The sequence below is a fragment of the Spermophilus citellus genome (genome assembly GCF_964194105.1).
Source record: "Spermophilus citellus genome assembly, chromosome: 6".
In the NCBI taxonomy this organism is placed as follows: domain Eukaryota; kingdom Metazoa; phylum Chordata; class Mammalia; order Rodentia; family Sciuridae; genus Spermophilus; species Spermophilus citellus.
Genome location: NC_138187.1, coordinates 164351224 through 164370553, shown reverse-complemented (window position 1 = coordinate 164370553; position 19330 = coordinate 164351224). Strand labels below are relative to the sequence as shown.

The window sequence follows — 19330 nt, the reverse complement described above, 5'->3', positions numbered from 1 at the left end:
GCGGGGAGAGAAGGCTTGGAGGTGCCCATGCAGGCAGGGGACGGCTGGGCAGCGGAGCAGGGTCCTTGCCGTGGGAGACTGAGCCTGGGTGCCGCCCCACACCACAGGCACCCTAGGCTCTGGGTGTGGGGGGTGGCCGAGGGTCTGTGCCTATTATAGCATCCTTGGTATGTACCTAAAATGGAATGCACTGGTCCCTCGTGAAAATAGGACAGCAGATCCCTGTCGAGTCAAAGATGACAGAAGTCCCCAACTGTCTCGTGCAGATTCTCATGACCATAAAGTCAAAATCCAGAAGCTCTGCAGATCCAGGTCTTATGTGCAGACAGGGTGTGCACACATGCACACGCACACTCACACGCACAAGTGCACACACTCAGCAGTCAAGGCCTCGACTATGTGAAGGGAGATGTCTCTTCCCGGCATCTAGGATTCAGATGCATGGTGGCCACTGCAAGGTGGTTGGGCGAAAGACTGGCTTGGGGGTGTCATGACCCTTCCTGGTATCAGTTAGACCCTCTGCCAACTCAGGTGGCTCTGTGGAAATGGCCCGGCTTTGCTTACAGATACTGGCGTGGGCCTTGCTGTTAGGATTGGGGCTTGGAGACAGGGATGTCAACACTGTGCCCTTTAAACCTTTGGAGTTTGGGAGACTGGGGGAGGTGCAGGAGGAGAGAGCAGCCAGGCAGGGAGGGGCTTTGGCTCCTAGAGAAGCTGAACTCGGGGAGCAGGCTCAGGCAGGGCCGGTGCCAGCCTCGGGGCATGACTCTGGGACTGCCCAGCTCTCCAGGCATCTGCTCAGGCTGGCTGGGCTGGTGGGAATGTTCAGTGGGGAGCCAGGCTGGGGGGACAGGAGGGGACTCCAGAGGAAGCCGGGAAACGGGAGGCAGGGACCTGAGTGGTGGGAGGGGCAAGGGGAGAAGACCTGGAAGAACTTCTCGGCCCTGTTTTCACAGCGGAATCACCTGGTAGGTGAGGGACACCATGTCCGCCCACCACGCGGGGACAGCCTGCCGCGACTGGTTTGGGTGGAGAGCAGGCGTGGATGCATCTGGAGTTAACGTGCTACGTCAGAGCAGCGCGAGCACCATGCTCCTGGTGGCCGGGTGGGAGCTGGACAGCCAGGACCCGTGGAGTCAGGAAGGAGCTGAAGGGGAGGGCAGGTCAGGAGGGCCCTGGGGCTCCTGTCCAGACGGGGAGCCTCTGTGACATGGGGTCCGACAGCCTTGCTAGCTGGTGTTTTCTGGTGGGAAATCTGGCTGGAGTGGGGGTACGTGGGCAGAGGGAGAGAATGTCTCCTCTTTTCTGTGGCTTCTGAGAGGAATAATTCACTGTTATTTGGGACCTACAAGACAAATTCTGGGGCTGATGCTTCAAAGACAGAAGTGGAGCTTGGGTATCATACATACATATTGCATAAATAAATAGGTCAGCATGTATGCCGATAAATAAACCAATAAATAAAAGCACACACTCTAACTGCGTGGCCTCGGGTGGTTCTTCCTCACCCCACCGACCCTGGTGACACCAGGGTACCTGTGGTCACAGAAGGCACCCATCCTGGCCATGGCAAGAGGAGTGACTGTTGGCCCTGGCTCTCCAAGAGGTCGTGGATGCTAGCTACCCGCGTGGAGGAGGGAGGAGGAGGGGAGACCAGGCGTGCGGGCGGGAGGCAGGGCGTGGGAGCCAGGGCCGGGCTATGTGAGGTGTTGGGGGTCCAGGCTGACCAGCTCGTGGTCCTCGGGGGGCTTCCCTGTGGTCTGGTTGAACCCAGTGTTTCCACACAAAAAGATACTGCAGACGTGGTTCCCGTTTCCAAGTAGCTCCCCACAAGCCAACCAGCCGGCCCGCTGGCCCGTGCTGGGCAGGAGGTACGGTCGCAGGACAGAGGGTGTGGGAGGCAGGCAGGAGGGCGCCATCTGTGGGGTCAGCTGTCTGGGACATGAGCTCCTGGGACACCAGCCATGCTCGTCTCCTCCGCGGCTCTGCCACGCGGCTCTGCTTCTGGGCTTGCCCTGTCCCCCTAGGAGACCTGGATGTGGACACAGAAATGTGAAGGTAGAGTGGGCGTCAGAGACCAAGGACACACCAGACCCTAAGCAGGTGTTACAATCCGGGCTGCACAAATAGATCAAGAACTCTGGAACTTCATGTGAAGTCCGAGTGTTTATTTTCACATGCACTTCTCCGTAAAGAGAGTCTGCCGTGTTTATCTGGTTCTTTAAAAAAAGATCAAAAACTAAAATGACGTTCAAGGGTTCCAAGTCACGTCTACATGTAGCTCACTAGCAAGGTGTGTGCAGAAATGGGTAGGATTCCAGGTCCTCCGTGGCGTGGCTCCTGGGTGTCCCAAGGCACAGGAGGTTGGCAGGCGTCTGACTGACCACAGCCAGAGTCTCACGGAGCTCCTGTTGGGGGCTCACCCACCAATGGCGCTCAGACTTGCTTCCTGAGTTCCTCTCAGTACTATTCAGCCTTAGGTTGTCCATCAGTTTCTCTTTAAAAAGAAACCATTCTGTCACTTTTTCTGGGGCTAGCTGGTTGTACATATTGCTTATGTAATTGATGGGTCCTAAAGAAGTAGGTGAAATGAATTTTTAAAGTTAAAAAAAAAAAAAGATGTCTTTGAATGTACAAGAGAGCTGTTCCGGGGGAGCCAAGCCCGCCCTTCTCTCCCAGGATCTCTTCCCTCTTGGTATCTTTGAATTCGATGTGCTGGGTTTGCTTGTAAGGACAAATTGCTACCATGCAACAGGTTTTTACAGCTGCACATTAGGTAACGCTGTTGCCTTTCCAGATTGGCTGCATGGGTTCAGTCTTACAAAGAAATACCCCAAAGTCTTACTCAGGAGGTCAAAAACCCTTTTCCAGTTGTCTGAAGTTAGAAGTCAATCTCATCATACATAAAAGGGGGACAGCCTAGAGGACAATCCAGAGGTGCTCCTCTGCCCCTCGTGCCCAGCGTTGCCACCATGCTCTTCTGTGTCAATAAATGCCACTTCCCCCTCCTGCAGTATGAGATGGTCAGGGGCACAGGCTGTGTTGGGCTTTGCCAGCCTTGATCCCTCGCCTGGCACAGTGACAGATGTGGTGGGGTGGGGGGTGGGGTGATTGTGGGTAAACAGGGGCCGAGGCCTTAGGCTGGCCTCCGAGTCTGTCTGCAGCTCACAGGCCATCCTGGGGAGATGCCCCCACCAGGACAGGGTGACTGCTATTACATCACTGAGTCCTATTAGTTTGATTCCATGTTCTACAGAGCAGTGATGCCATGGGTCAGCACGATTTTGTACAGAAACCATTTTAACTGCATGCTGAATCCTGTGCATGCACTTCTCCAAGGCAAGGCGCCGTTTCAGTCTTAGAAAGAAATAGGGGCCCAGAGCGGTTCCTGTGTCGTCAGGAGCCTGAAATATCTGAGGGAGTCAACATGGCACTGGGAGCACGCCTTCTTCCCATCTCACGGTTGGAAAGCGAAGGCCCCAAGGTGACCTATAGGGACCTGCCTAAAGCCAATTCATAGTCAGGCCTCAGAGCCCCAGGGCCCCTGTCAAGAGGCCACCTTGAACCCCAGGGTGGCCTCCTTTGGTAAAGAGAGCTGCTGCTTTCCTGCAGGTGGAAGCAAATACCGCCTGGCTGCAGAAGGCTGGGATTCACAGCTCTTATTCCTCCACAACACCCACTATTCCCTGCTCGCGAACGTGCCCCAGGAAGGCGTCTGCCTCTGCTCCATCTCAGGAGCAGGGTGGGCTCTGTTCTGGAAGACCCAGGAGTCCTCAAGGCCAGGCCGAGGCGCAGCTCCCTGGTGCGCAGGGCAGGCACACGGGCAGGCGGGGGACGGGGTGGGGGGCTCCGGTCCCGTTCATCTGATATGCAGGCGCAGTCTTTCTTCTTTCCTAATTAATTAAAAGTAATAGCTTTCCATAGTTTCTGGTGTGTGAGGGAGTGAAGTGGGAAATAACGTAATTGGCTGTCTTGCTTTCAAAGCCCAGTTTAATGAATTAGTTCACAGCCTGAAGTGCGTGCATTATCTCTCCTGTTACTTTTCCAATTAACATTTCATTGGCTCACGTCTGTGCAGAAGATTCTAATGGGTTTGAGGGGTGGGGGTGAAGGGACAGGAGCAGATGGAGAGAAAGCAGCAGCCTCTTCCGTCCCCAGTGCAGGGTGTACACTGACGTGGCTGCAGGGCCCTCAGGTCTCTTTCCTTGGAGGAGCTCAAAGCACGAGAGATAAGTCCTGCCCTGTCACTTTACCCTCACGGGCCAGGCCAGGCCAGGCCCTTCAAAGGTGGACTGGCTGCTGGACGGGACAGAGAGGAGGCTGAGGGGCACCTCCCAAGGCTCTGGGCTTCCCTGGAGTGTGTGGCCCCAGCAGGGAGGGGCCCCTCAGCCTCCTGGGAGACACCAGTGCCAAGGCTCCCAGGACGGCCTCCTTGCCCTGCTGTGTCCCAGGGTAGGTGGAGCAGGGTGGGGACCAAGGAGCCGAGCCAGGTGCCTGGTGAAGCTGAGGAGGCTTGCCCTCGGTGGGGCACATGAGGCCCGGCTTGGGCCTTGTGTCCCAGCAGCCTGACCTGCTCACCTGGCTTGCTCACCTGAGTCCCAGGCCAGGCAGGAAGCTACAGCACCTGTCCTCCTTTCTCTTCTCCCTCCTGGCCAGCTGAGGCCAGCCCACATGGCCTCAGTGCGTCCCTGGTGCTGGGTCATGCCCTGCCCTCTGCCCTTAGCTGTGATTCGGAAGTCCATTCTTCCTTCTCCTGGGCATCTTTGGCCCAGTGCTGGTTGGATAACAGGAGAGATAATACATGCACGTCAGCCACAGGCCAGGCCACGGGCAAACACGGGCAGAGACACAGGAGAGACACTATGTGTGGCCACAGGGCCTGCTGCCCAGGGGCCGGAGAGAAGAGCCTGCTAGATGCTCCTGGGGAACCTGGCACAGTTAGGGATGAGGTATGAGTTGGGGCGGGGGTCGGGGGACCAGCCCAGGAGTCCTGTGTGCTGGAGAGGTAGGGCTGTGACCAGTGTGGCCATTGTGCCTCCTGTGGTGGGACAGCTGGGCTGGTGGGGGGGGCAGAAGCACCTCCTCCTTCTCTGTGAACTCGCATGTCAAAATCTGCCATGCCACTTCAAACCATGGGGTCCCAATGCTGCAGGGACAGACGGGCCAGTGCAGACCCACGCAAGAGTTTGAACGCATATATCCCCTCTGGGTCTCTGGTCTGTCATCACCACGGGAAATGCGCTGGTGGAGAATCGAGCTGGGATTGCGACCTGCCCAGACCCCATGCTCAGCCCCCTTCCTCTCCAAAAGGCCTCTTGGAGATGGCTTCCTGCAGGTTCAGGCCTCCTGAGTAAGACGGCAGGGGAGAGTGCAGATCCTGAGCCAGGCCTTGATTGACAGGAAGGGTGGGTTCCCTGAGATGCTTCTGGGCTTCCACATAGGTGGGGCTTGAGTGTCTGCCGCTGCTCCCGGGCCCCCGAGGCTCCCCAAGGCATCTCCAGGTTGGTGACGGGATCTGCCCCAGAGGCTGCTCAGCTGACCAGGGCGCAGGGCCTCCCCGTTGACCCAGATGCACTCCCATAAAAGTGCCTGGGAGTGACCAAGTGACTTTGACTGTCCTCTGGCTGCAGAGATGGCCTTTCTCCGGAAGGCTTCCACAAGCAGACGTCCCACCAGGGAGATGGGAACCAGATGTACTCAAGATCTCAAAAGAAATTAATGGCCATGACTGGGGTAAAAATATCTCTGACTGAGCTTGCTCACCCAGCTCCCTTTCTATCCAAGGATCACTTGGGCTTAATTATAGAGTTCAGGCGTTCACTGGGTTTTTGATTAATTTTCTTTTCAGCTTGAAAAGTGTGTGAGTGTGGTGGGTCTTTGTGTGTGTGCGTGTTTACATCGTTCTCTGCAACTCCGCTGGGAGCCGACTCTGGCGATGCTAATTGTGCCCTCAGTTATAACTCCACGGTTCAGCATTCAGCCAAGGGGGCTGCAGGCCATTGTTCATCGCCTCCTCCCCTGGGCTGCGCCTGCCGAGCCGCGGGGTGGCTGGTGGTGAGGCCTCACTGCGGGACGCACGATTTCCTCCAAGTCTTTGTACTTGTGGTGTTTAAGGGACTCTGAGACCAGGGAAACAGATTTCCTACCCTGTGCTGAGAGCTGCCAGCCCTCCCACACCCAGCCCCTGACAGGCATTTCCTGGGCCAGCCTCCCCGGGAGAAGAAGGTTCTCTGCATGAGAGAACGGGGTTGGCTCTCCTGTTGTGCATAAGGCCAAGAGGTTAGGGCTACATGGCTGCTCCTTTCTTCTCTCTGTGGGATTCGGAGCTCAGAGGCCTAGTGTGGACCCTGGCCCTGACCTTTTCTGCTTATGTGTCTAGGGTATGCCAATTAACCTCTCTGGTCTCAGTTGCTCTCTGTAACAAGGTCACAATGATGATGACATGGCGTCACACTTCCTGTGAGCCTGCCTGGGAAGGGGACCTGCCCATGGCGGCCTTTGCACAAGAGTCTGTAAGTTGCGGTCTTTACAGGATTGCTGCTTAGAGCATGCCTGTGACCTCGAGCATCTTTCCTGGCACCAGGAGAGAGGGAGTCTGGAAAGGCCCACAGAATGGCTGCCAACCTTCCCAGGTGCCATGGGTACCACAGTGACCTGGGGGTGTGAACGCAGGCTGCAAAGGGCCCGGCTCAGGGCCCACCTCATAATGGCCGCCACGGGAACTTCTGTTTTCCGACTCCACAGTAACAAGTGTTCACTGCTGTTCTTTAAAGGGTGGGTCCAGGGGTCTGGAGTTTCGGCCTGTGGGTAGATAGTCCTGGGACGGTGACAAGGCTTTTCATGGAGCCAGGGAGAGCTGTGAGCTGACTAAGGCGACTGCTGTGTGACCAGGCTGCTCCTGGCCTCAGACTGATGTGGGATGTGACCTTAATAGATGGCACTGCACACAGACTCAAAGAGATCCTTCAAGATCACAGTCTAAGAGGTCTCCAAGGTGACCTCATCTAAGAACCTAGGGTCTGACGACCTCTTCTTTCACACACAGGAATTCAAAACTTGTGCCTCCAAGAAACCACGCAGTGCATGTAGAATCCAGACCCATCCCTGAGACCACCACCTGACCCTGAGGGCACCGAATGGCCCTGGTAGCTGATGGCACCTGGCGCAGACCCAGGTACTCTCTGGCCCGTGGGAGGGAGGGGCGACCCCACAGAGGTTTCCAGGCTAATTCTCGCTTGTGAGAGTCTTTCATCGGGTAATACCCTGACTAGGCTGGAAGGCAACATCCACAGATCCTCATAAAACAAAGATGACTTCCAAATAATTGGCTCCAGGGCGACCGAGTGTTCTGCCAGGCTGGCCCCAGAGACTCGACTAAAGAGTCCGGGAAGAGTCACCGACAGTGACCACCACGATGCATATCTGCAGAACGCCTTAAACTGTTATAAGCTCTTCCCCATATATTTTTCTTGTTTATTTTTCTATTACATAATTTCCCAGAAACTGCTGGGAGACTCCAAAAAGTGATTTTATTTTTTTAAATGAAGGCACTGTCTATGCTGCTCTTGCTGTATAAATACACACATGCCTTTGAAAAAACCACATTATGTGTAACTCTAATTGCATAAGTCATATCTTGCTTTAATGGGCTGGGGAAATTTGAAAACTGAAACCTTGCAGAGGATTTTGCAATTAACCTGTGGCCACACTGATGGATTTTTAAATATCAGGTTTTTTAAAGTGGGGCGGTTCTGGTTGGACTATAGGATCAGAATCCGCTCCCCAGAATCCCACCAAGGTAGCATCTAATTCAGTCCAAGAGAGCGGTTGCTGTTTCTGACACTGTGTGGAAACAAACAGCTTTATCTCAAGCATGGGAAGGGACAGAGGAATCCCAGGGTGATGACTGAACCACTTCTACACGAGTGTCTCCAGGTCTCTGTGAGTCACCCATGTGTGTTACTGTGCTGTATAAAAACCTGCCATCAATAGCTAATCTGCAAAAGAGGAGTGAAGATCAGGGTGTGAGGTTAATGCTCAATAGTGTGGAGGGGGCCTGTTAACACTCTCAAGTGTCCAAGAACTGTATCCTGTGACTCAGACCTGAACGAATTAGGCTAAACTGCATTTTTAATAAAACTAATAAACACGTGCTCCTGTTTTCACCCTGCGTCCCCACGCTCTGCCGCTCTGGTAGAAGGCAGATCTTTGGCAGCAGCCGTGGGACAGTGACTGCTCTGGACTTCAGTGCTCTCACCTCTGGAATCAGGCTTGCCGTGCCGACCCACTAAACACACAGTGACCCTGTGGCATTTTATAGCCAGTTTGTGTGGGAGTTTGAAACGATCCCCCTCCCACAACCACAGTTTCCATTATTGAGAATAAAGGCAGAAGCTCTTTTGGTGGGGGGGGGTCGCTGAGGTTGGAAGAGCTAGAAACATTCTCATGTAAAGTGTGGACACTGTTTAAACAGTCTCAGAGGGTCCTGATGGAAGGACACCGGGCCTCCTGTCCCTGTGGGCTGGGTCTCAGTGACACAGGCTCGCTAAGTTTAAACCACTCAGATTTCCATTAAGGAGCTGACGCTCTGCCCTGGGAAGCACTTTTCCACAAACGCTCCAAGTGGGCCTCTGTGAAGCTGAACTAAGTGAATGTTTGTGGAAAACAGTATTGTCACTGTGTGTGCGGGGGTCATGGTGTATGGAAGCAGGCGCTTCCGGCAAATCGGTCACATGCTGTACCCACGGCTGTGCATGTGCGTGTGTGTGCTGATGAGTGTGCATTCATGTGTGCATTGTATGTCTTCAAATCATTCAGAGGCTAAAGAAAACCACACACCTGAAAACACCGTTCTTGCCTGTTGAAATGTTGAAACCCTCCATGGCTTCATGGCTTATCAATCTGTTTTGTAAAGTTAGGGCTGGTGATGGGAGAAGAATAAGCAGCTGTAAACAAAATCAGTTTGGGCTCCACTGAAAACACGCAGGGCCCAAACACAGGGCTGCGGCAGGCGGGACAGCACGTCCATTCTGCGGGGAGGAGGCCGGGCTCCGCCTCCTTGGAGAGGGGAAGCGGCATCTCCACTGCTTAGTGGGCCAGCACCCTGGACAGTTCCCGGGAGCTCCCCCCTCTGGTGCGGGAGCGCCTGGATTCCTGGCTGGCCAGCGTTCCCTTCCTTCCAGTGCGTGTCCCAAGCCGAGGTCAACTGACAAAGCACATCCTCTCCCCCACCCTCTCCTCTGCCACCTCTCACACCTGCTTCCCCAGCCCCTCCATCGACAAGGGACGGTGCCTCACAACACGGGTGCGGCTGTTTGCACTCGGTTCAGCTGGTTGGGAAGCAGCCCTTGCCACCACAGGCACTGCTTAGTTCCACTGCCGTCCCCTGCATCTCGCAGGGCAGAAATGGGCAGCAGTCAAACGGAGAACCCTCCTGGTCCGCGCCGAACCATGGCTGCGTGGAGACAGTCACGGCAAGTCTGTCAATCAGCGACTTACTCCTAAGAGGAAGGGCGTTTCCTAGGGACCCTGCCGCCGAGGGGCGCTGGCTCTGTGCGGCGGCTGCGGGGGCTGGCCGGCCGGCTGAGAGGTCTGCTTTGGCTCAGAGACCAGTGTGGCTCCTGCCACCCTGGTAACCTCGCAGAGTGCCTCGCGGTGTGTGCTCCACAGTCAGGCCGTCTGCTCTACTTGGGAGGGATCACGACCAGGGGTGGCCCCCGCTTGGGCCTCCACATGAGGACCTGGGCGTCGTTGGCGTTGGGCTTCACTAGTGCGTTGGGGGGGATGGGCTCCATCCGGTTCAGGATCCGGGGCTGCTCCTGCTGAGTCCTGCCCACTAGCCGCGCCCGCTGCCCCAAGAGCTGAAGAGGGTCCACCTCAATGTCCACCCGCATCCTCCACTTGATGGTCTGCAGAATGATCTTCTCCTTGGTGGTGGCGTTCATGGCCACCAGCCAGGTGGTGAAGCTCTGGTCCCTCTTGATTCTCGTGAGCAGGGGCACATTGCTGTCACTCACTGGCACCGCCCACGTCACACTGGGGTAGAAGTTGTCATTCATGCTGACGGAGAACCTGGAGATCTTGTTGGTGGGGCCGACCAGGGTCACGGTTTCCGTGGTGTTCCCGTACCAGGGGTAGCTCACCCCGTCCGAGTCGCTGATGGCCTTGACTCTCCCTTCCCTCAGGTCGGGCAGCTCCCAGCTGGACCTGGCAAGGCAGAAGAGGTGCACAAGAGAGAGGCCCTGTGAGTCTTTCAGCCGCTGAGAGGCGCCCACCACTTACAGACCCAGACAGCTCGGCACGGTGGCCACCCAGAGGGGGATCGGGCCAGGAAGTTCTGCACTGTTTCAGGATCAAGTGGGAACTCAACAAAACAGAGATAAAAAGCAATGCCCACACAAGTTAAATGAGAGCACAGATGACCAACGGAAAGCTTAGAGCCAAGAGACAGGAGTCCACCACAAGGAGGCACCAGGCAGCGGGGATGATGGCGGTCAGCGGCTCCGGGGATCCCCTGCAGGACAGGCTCCCCAGGGTCTGAGGGTGGGGAGGGCTGTTTGGTGGACGAGGTGGAGGCTGAATCTGATGCACTTGGAGGAAGGCTCGGGGAAGGAGGGCAAGGAGCCAAAGTTTAATGTCACAGCTGTTAGGAAGTCACACTAGGGGGCCTCTCTTCAACCAAGAGGGTTGTTCACACTATTGCCACCTGCAATCCAGCACTTGGCAAATGCAGCCCTGGGAAAGGACAACTCAAGGAGACAGCAGTCACCTGGAGGCCACCTGGCCTGTGAAGCTGCACAGCTGCTGGCACCCAGTCTGACGCCCTGCTCTCCCAGGCTTCGAGGTCAGCCTGGCAGGCTTGCTGTGCAGGGTCACAGCCCCCCATTCTAGGCACCCCCCAACCTGGTACAGAAGGACGGCAAGGACCACGTTTCCCCCCACCATGGGCCGCTGCTCGTAATAGTAATGAGAATGATAAACAGCCATGACTGGCACCTACGGGGCACCTGCTCTATCCCAACCACCCTGCTAAGTCCTTTGGCTCAGTTAATGTTCAAAATGTTCCACGGCACATACCACTCTCCTCTCCACTTTCCCAGGGAGAGCTGAAGGCTGGATGTTATGGTGCGTACCCAGGTAGAGGTGGAGGTGGGCACCGTGGGGCCCCGAGCTTCGCACCACCCCATCATGCTGGCCCCACTGCCCTACAGGGCGTTGGCGGAAGGCCAGGTGGAGGGACTCGGGATGTCCTGTGAGCTAGTGGCCCCAGCTTTGAGGAGTGCACTGGACCTGCGAGGGCACTCTTTGTATTTCTATCCCCAGATCCAGGGATGACACTGGGTAGTGACCTGGTAACTGCCAAGGACTTAATCATTACAGAAGAAACCAGACTGTTCCATCCCTCAGCTGGGGAGGGGCTGGTTTGACACAAATTTCTCCTTCCTGGGAAGTGACAGAGGATCCTGCAGGGCCTTCTCCAAATGGTCTGGAGTGGCCGTCAAGGGGACACTGACAGGCCAGCAGCCCTCGCCCTCGTGCTCTGGCTCCCGCAGCACTTCCTCGAAGCCGAGCCACCTGAGGCGGGTAGGGCTGGACCTGGGGAGGTGGTGAGCCCCAGGGCACAGGCCTTCCCCTGGTCTTCATGCCCTCGTGGTCAGCAGGAACTACCACAGGACCTGAAGCAGAACCAGTGAAAGCTCAGGTGTGGCCATGCCAGGGCACCTTCCAGAGAATTCCATAGCCATTTCCGGCGGCACAGAGGGCGAACCATGGAGTGACAGTGATGCAGTCACACAGGTCAGAGGCTGGCTTTGATAATGGTTTTCAGAGAAGTCCCTGAAACGTCCCCAGGATGGTAGCGTACTGAAGTCATTTGACCAAGTGGTAGGACTGGTGTGCGCGAGGCACCTGAGACGGCATGTGGCCCACAGTGAGCTCGTCTCTCCTGCCCTGAACCACGGGCATGTCCTGGCCTCTGCTGCACCATCTTCCCGGCCAGAAGAGTGGGGTCACCCTGGGCTCTTCCCCTCCCTCTGCTGGACAGCCATGGCCACCGAATCACTGCATGCCAGGAACCGTACCCATGAACAGCGCCTGGATCTGTCTCCTCCTCTCCATCCAACTGGGCTGCCTGTGTTCCATCCAGGCCCTCAGCTCCGCTTACCTGCTCCGCTGTGCTACCCACAGCCCGTCTCCACATGGGTCCCGTCCTCCAGACTCACCTCTTCGGCTACACAGGTGTTCCCCCCTGGGAATCCGGTCAGGCCTTTTCTACGGTAAGACCCTGCGAGATCCCCTGCCTGGCCAGCCCTGGTGTCACCGAGCAGGACAGCTGGGGCCCTCCCATCCGGCCTCCCTGCCATTTCCCACCCTGCCCTGGCTCATGCCATGTTCTGCCTGCCCCCACATTCTCCTGCTCCAGTGTCCCTGTGGCTGAATATGTGTCCCTGGAGGGTCATCACGGGCTCTACCCCTCCAGAAAGGCTCCTTCTGCTTGTACTCATGGGTATGTCCGCACCTACAGGTGACAGCTTTTAACGGCTGCTTCGTGTGTCTGTCCTGCCACTGGATCATGATCTCCTTGGGACGCTGGCTGATTTTGAGACCCTGGTGTCTAGCATGCTGCTGGGATATCGTAAAGCCTAACGAACCTTTGCTGAAGGGATATCTTATTTGAACCAGCTTGGCACCCAGAGCTTCGTCACCTGTACATGACGCAGTGTTCATCCTAGTTCTGGACTCTTCCTGGAGTGTGTGTTTGCAAGGCTGCTCCCCGATGGAACAAGGGTGTGGTCTCCCTGCCCCTGAATTCCACACCCCGCCCTGGGTCTACCCTCCATGTCACTCAGGGCACCAGGTCCTGTCCCTGTGGGAGGGGAGGACCGTGGTGTTGTCTCCTGGGACCAGGACACGGGCCAGGCTCATGGTGCCTGCAAACCACTTGCCCCTCTCTCTCTCTCTTGGTGTCTTCTGCCCCGCTGCTGTCTCAGGGCCGTCTTTGCTCCTCTCCTCCTGTGGCCTCACACTTCCGGGGTGACTGCCTCTGGGCTCATGATTTCTACACTGGGACAAATTTCCGACTTTGGCCGGGATTGCTCCCTTGGGCTCCAGACCCCCATTCCCAACTGCCTGCTGACGAAAACCCTGGAGTCCCTCCCGGCCACTCTCGCGTCCTGCATACCACCCGCCGCCAAGTCCTCTGGACTTCAGCACCTCCCTCACCACTGCCCGGGCCCAGCAAGGCCGTCTGCGGGATGGTGGCCATGGCCTCCTAAGGATCACTTTGCCAGTCCTCCAGCTCTGCTGCCCGGTATTTCCACATGGCGGCCACGTGGTCTTAATGTCTTTAAAACCAGGTCACTCCCCTGCTCAGAAAGTCACCACTCCACATAAACCACTTAGGAAAAGTCCCAGTCCTGGAGATGGCCGTGTGACACACACACTCTGTTTCCGGTTCCCCCTGACCCCGTCTCCTCTCTGGCCCACTCTGGCCTCTGTGCTGTTCACTGAACACGCCAACTCCCCCCTCAGGGCCCCTGCACTGACACATCCTTCCCTCAGGTCCCTGAAAGTCCTGCCGCTTGGCCTCCTCAGTGCTGACGAGTTCCACGTTCCCAGGCCCACCCCACAAGACACGGGAAGTTCCTGACTCGGCCAGTGTCCGTCTCTCCCCACCCGCTGCCCAGACGCAGTCCCTCTGCAGCAGGGACGTCATAGGTCTCCAGGGCCACTGCAGCAGCCAGCAGGAGGGGCCAACATCTGCTGAGTAAGTCACACTGAACTGAAGCCGGAGACGAGAGGAGGCTGCGGTTCCTGCGCAGACAGGACCACTCTGTGCCGGGGAGGACCAGCCAGACGGATGCTGGCCGGGAGGTCCCTGCAGACTTGGGTCTAGAGCTCAGGAAGGAGTTGGGGCTGGACAGGGACACTGGCCAGCCACCCGCTGCAGAGTGGTGGGCACCGGCTGGATGCCTGGGGGCAAAGGAGCCCCAAGGAGGCTTGTTAGACGGCCAGAGACGCAGAGGAGCCTGAGAAGCAGTGAAGCGGGTGGGCGGGTTTCCAAGAGAAGGGATTTCAGGGAGTCGCCTCGAGGAACCAGGTGGGGTGTGTTGATCATGGACCCAGCAGTAAAGAGGAGCTGGAAGGCCGTTCTGTGAGGAGCCACGAGGGAAGAGACCCCCCGGGAGGCAGTAGGGAGTAGGGCAGGAGGGGAGAGCGTGGAGGCTCAGGGCTGGTTGCGAGCGCGGGAAGTGGGCTGGGAACTTGGTGCTGCCTCTTGCTGGTGTGACTCAGACACGCCACTTGCCCCTTGGCACCACGTTCCCTACCCATAAAACGGCATGCTAGCTGGGCGCAGTGGTGCCCGCCGTCATCCCAGCAACTCCACGGCCGAGGCAGGAGGATCTCGAGTTCAAGGCTGGTCTCTGCAACTTATGAGACCCCATCTCAAAATAAAAAATAAAAAGGGCTGGGGGTGGCTCAGGGGTGAAGCACTTGCGTGGCATTTGGAGCCCCTGGGTTCTGTGCCCAGCACCAGAAACAAAACCAGACAGAGCTGCTGACCCCAGGCAACCCCCTCCCCAGCCTCAGGTTCCTTACGTCAAAACCAGAAGAGAGCCAACCCCAGGCCCGCACCTCAGAGCTGTTTGCAGGTGATGAGGCCTAAGACAGATGCCCTGGAGCCACCCAGAGAGGTGCTGTCAGGTGGCCGTTACTGCACCCCCTGCCCCCACCCCTTCTCCACACTGAGCTAAATGGCGCTTTTGTTTTAGACAACTGCCCACTGACCCGAAGCTCACAGATAAGGGACTTGCCGAGGGCCTAGGGATGGGCCATTCATTACTGCAGCCCTCAGGCCTTCCTCGCCCCACGTTTGGGAGAAAGAAGCAAACCTCAGCCACACAGCTGGAGTGAAGCATTGCATCCAATGGCGCCCCTGGCTTCAGGTCCGAGCTCCCCCAGACCCAGCCTGTCCCAGCACCCACGAGGGGCAGGGCCACCTCTCCAGGAGGGACCCGCTTTGCTCCTCAGGAATCCTGCAGTCACAGGGAGCTGGGGTGGGGACAGGACGTGGGGAGGCGGCTTGGCAGGTGTGAAGGAGGGCGGGATGAGAGGGGGCAGCTGGCTTCGGGTCTGCAGAGCGTCCAGGGCAGGCTTGAGGTCTGGGGGGTCCAGCTTTCAGCCCCACGTGAGAGGGGCCCTGGCTGGCCTCACTTTTAAGGGCATGCCCTCCCACACGGGCGAGGGGTCTGTGGCTGAGAGACGTGCCCCTCCTCCGAGGCCACCTCAGGGTTCCTGGGGTCTCAGTATTCCCAGCCCCCAAGGCTCTGAACCTCCTGACCCATGCAGGCCTTTCCCCAGGGGTGGCCAGGGCTGGCTGTTTGTTGGGGGTTCGTGTGGAGCGTGGGCACAAGTGTTGGGTGTCCACAGGCACGGGGTGCCTGTCCACAGTAGGGCACAGGCTAGGGCTGGGAAGGGACCATGGGCCGAGGGTCAGCGGTCCCCACGTGGCCACGTCCTGGCACCCCACTTTGGGAGCCCGAGAGCCTGGCCTTCAGGGGATGGAGTGCTTGTCTCAGTCGGTGGATAAAACTCCATGTGGTGCCCTGCTGCTTGACCTGGGCCTCGGTCTGTACAGCATGCTCCAGGCCTTGGCTCCTTCCTCTGGAGTCTCCACTCCGACATGGGCAGAGGCGGGTGGGCGCTGCGGGCCTGGGCGATCTGGTCAGGGTCCCCCTGGTCATGGGTGTGCCGCTGGCGCCGTCTCCAAGTCCCACAAGCTCTCAGAAACGCACCGCACCCCTTCAAATGTCGGTGCACGGGGTGGAGGCGCTCTGCCTTCTGCTGTCCAGGAGGGAACTTGTGAGGGCTGCTCTGCTAGCCAGGGCCAGGGGCAGGGCCAGTGGCGACCCAGGCCTGGTTCTCAGTCACACGCGAAGGCCGCCCGGCACTCCACAGCCCTGAAGCGCCCAGGAGGCCAGCGGCGGTGATGACATCAGCTGACACAGGCTGCCGTGGCCCTGCCGGCTGTGAAAACAGTCACACATTCCAGGACGACCACTCAGCCCTGCTGGACCACCCACCCTGGTTCCTCCCCAGCCCAAGCCCAGCTCTCCCAGGTCCATCAGCTGAAAGGTCGAGGCCGGCGCAGCAGGGGCCTCCAGACCCCGCTCCCTGCTGGGCAGGGGGCTCAGTTCCGCGCTCATCACAGCTGAGGTGACCTCCTGGACGCAGGCACCGTGGAGTTTGTGGTCTAACCACCGTGTCCATCCTGCTCTCTGAGGGATGCTGGGCTGGAGAGAACACCACTGCCTCCCAGGTGCCGCCCGTTCACAGCACAGCAGGGAGCGGGCCCCCTCAGGGCAGGCTCTTGCTCAGTGCCCTCCTGTACTGCAGCGCCTTCCCCCACACTCCTCATGGAGAGCTTGGGGACCGGCTCCGGCTGGGGAGAGGGAAGCAGGCGGGGCCCAGCCAGGCCTGTGCCACCCCACAGTGCATGCGACCACTGGGCCCCTGGCACACCAATCCCCAGCGGGGCCTAGTGCATGCTCCCCGCTGGCTTGCCCCGCATTACGACTGGGTTGGAGTTTCCTCGTTCCTGACAGACCCAGAGGAGCCTGTGCACATGGCCTGTGGCCTCCCCTGGCCCTCCTCTGACCGTCCTTTCCTCTCCGCCAGGCTCCCCTTGTTGCTACCTCCTGCTCCAGGCAGCCCAACCTCCAGCTCCCCATGAAGCCAGAATTAGACAGGCCGTGGGTGCAGATGGGCAAATGGAGTCAGGCCGGACCAAGGAGGCCAGTTTTGAGTGAGTCCGGGAAGTTGCAGACTGTCCCCTGGGGACTGACAGGCTAATTCCTTCAGAGCCCTCCCTCCACCCTTATCCAGAGCCTGCCCTGCTCCAACCTGTTGCCCAGGTGACCTGTCCCGGGAGTTGCCCCTCCCTGCAGTGAGCTCTAAGGTTGTCGATGTGTCCTGGGCCGCTCCATCCTGCCCTCCCCCTCAGCCCACCCGTCTCCCACCTTTGGGCCTCCCACCCAGCATCCCTGGGCATCCCTGGGCCTGGTCTCCTGGGCAGGAGGGCGAGAGACACGGGGGAAAGGCAGGAGAACAAAGGAAGCCTAGGACACATAAAAAAAGGCAGGTCACTCTCACTTCCTGGGACACCAGGACACCAGCTACGGCCCCCTCTCCCTCCCGGGAGAAGACTGTTCCCCTTTTTAGATAAACCCTGCTCTATACGCGTGCCTCCCTGTGCTTCTGTTCAGACCTCAACGTGTGGGGAAGCAGGACTCGTCCCCGGTGACCGGCGGTCTCACCGAGAGCCCTCTCCCTCCATTCTCACCCTGCCACGTGGCGGTCAGTCGTCCAGCTGGGTCTGAGGACTGCACACGGTCCTCCCACTGCCCCAGCTCTGCTCGCCCAGCCCTTCGGCCGTAAACGTGGTTTATTAAGAACACTCACTGGACCCTGCTGGATGGCCCTGGAGGTCCTGTGAGGGCCACCTCGTACCACGACTGCTGCCCATGGGATCTCCAGCCTCATGGCCACCACATCCCTCCTGGCTCTCCAGGCACCAGCATCACGAGGGGCCTCTGGACTCATCCCTTCGTCCCCTTCCTTTGGCTCTTTAAACACCTGACACCTTTCTCCTTAACTTGCAGCTCTGAGTCCCCTGTGCGTGTGTCTGTGCTCTGCAGGAGCTGGTCCCCACGCCCTCCCTGCACAGGCCAGGGACAGGCCTGGCCACACCTGCAGCCACACCAGCAGAGCCCAGAGCAAGTGCTGGCTCAAGCTGCTGAGATGGACGGGCCAGTGACCCTGGCAGGCGCACCAGGCTCCCTGTGGGGCCAGATCAAGAGGGCAGCAGTGGGCACAGCCCTTCTGGAGTCCAGAGAGAGTCACAGTGACAGCCACAGGGGCTGGTACAGACACACGGGGACGAGTGTCCCTGGGTTCCTGGCTAGGTGCTGGCACCAGGCCTAGCTGAGCAGGAGGGGCTGCAGGGCCAGGCGGTGGTGCTGGGGGCACGCGGGGGGAGACCCCCACCCCCAGCCTGTGGAGCTGATCCACGGCAGGCAGAGGGAAGTGGCGTTTGTTGTGTTCTTCGTATTTTAGAATCCCGCTGTCATATGTAGAAACTTGGCTAAAACGGCGGTTTTACGGGACAGACACATGAGATGAGGAGTGGCGATCTACAGTCATGGGTATTTTCTCTTTTTGTAAACGTTCTCACTAAAAATAATCAACTTGTACTTTGTCCCACCGGATGGCAAAGCACTTGGGGAGATGATGCACTTGGGGAGAGGGTGGGCAGAGCAGGGCAGGCTGGGGGAGACCCGACTTGGGGAATGGCGTGCAAACTGGACGTGGCCACCTGCTGCCCACGAGGCTGTGGCAGATGTCCAGCCTCTCTGGGCTTTGTTTCTCATATGAACTCAGGCGATGATAGAACATGCCTTAAGGGTTGTTTTAAAAAATAAATAAGAAAACCTGTGAAAAGCCACCTACCCTGACCTGGCACCCAGGGTGCTTTATTAGTGAGAACGGTCACCGTGACTTTGCTCTCTGGAAACCAAGCTTGGCGAGCGGGGACCTGAGCTTCTTCAAATGGATGGTCCCTTCCTTCACGCAGGAGACAAGGTGGCTGGGGCTGTGGTGCAGAGAGCCACACTGCCCTTACAGTGAGAAGTGGCCCATTGGGACACCCTCCAGGTCCCCCTCACAAGGCTTTTCTGAACACCTGCTGTGTTCTCAACATCGGAGACGACACAGAGGACATAAGATGCACACGCGCAGCACAACAAACACAACCGGGGACCTAGGACACACACGTTCTGCTCAGGAGCCCACAGAGGCTACTGTGTAAAACACCTGCTCTGGCAGCCGGCTGCCCGGGCTCCTGCCCTCTGGGAGGCCCCTGGACCACCTGCTTCCATGGGAGCCTGTGCACAGTGGGCCGCCTCGTCTCTACCCAAGAGGGCAGAACAGACAATTCACAGTGAGGCCAGGGGAGCTCCACGAGACTTGTGCTGATGGTGTGGGACCTCAGGACTGCAGAGGGAAGGAGATACAGGGGCCACTCCCCGGGGACAAGCTGCTCCTCCCAGAAACAACCCCACACAACTGGTGTCCCCAGGCCTCAGGGCGGCTTCCCTGGGCTGGTTTCCTTCACAGCCCCTGCCCAGCTCTGGCTCCTCCCAGCTGGGTCTCCTGGGGGCTGGGGGCTGCTGCAGGGCAGGGCAGTGCAGGAAGCCCAACCCCTGACACACCTTGCCTGGTACCGGCTCCAAAGTCGGGCCTGGGCCCTGAACACATGGCCCCTTCTGGGCAG

At 58.3% G+C, this 19330-nt stretch overlaps 1 protein-coding gene and 1 long non-coding RNA gene across 3 annotated transcripts in view; one reads left to right on the top strand and one right to left on the bottom strand.

The window, feature by feature from the left end:
- FAM78B (family with sequence similarity 78 member B) overlaps window positions 1-19330 on the bottom strand; it is a 73659-nt gene that overhangs the window by 674 nt on the left and 53655 nt on the right. The window contains exon 2 of one of the 2 annotated variants that reach the window (XR_014022554.1): window positions 176-2032. Coding sequence is in view for 1 of the 2 variants with exons in the window: in XM_081298488.1 (XP_081154614.1) it covers window positions 9684-10206 (523 nt within the window). In the remaining variant the exon portion in view is untranslated. Of the gene's footprint in view, window positions 1-175; window positions 2033-8841; window positions 10207-19330 lie in introns of those variants that run through there. The other variant, XM_081298488.1, reaches the window with a different exon arrangement.
- The window catches only part of LOC308651449, a 103227-nt gene that overhangs the window by 80064 nt on the left and 3833 nt on the right, over window positions 1-19330 (top strand). The window contains exon 2 of the long non-coding RNA XR_014022555.1: window positions 7046-7174. This is a non-coding gene — a long non-coding RNA (uncharacterized lncRNA). The remainder of the gene's footprint in view (window positions 1-7045; window positions 7175-19330) is intronic.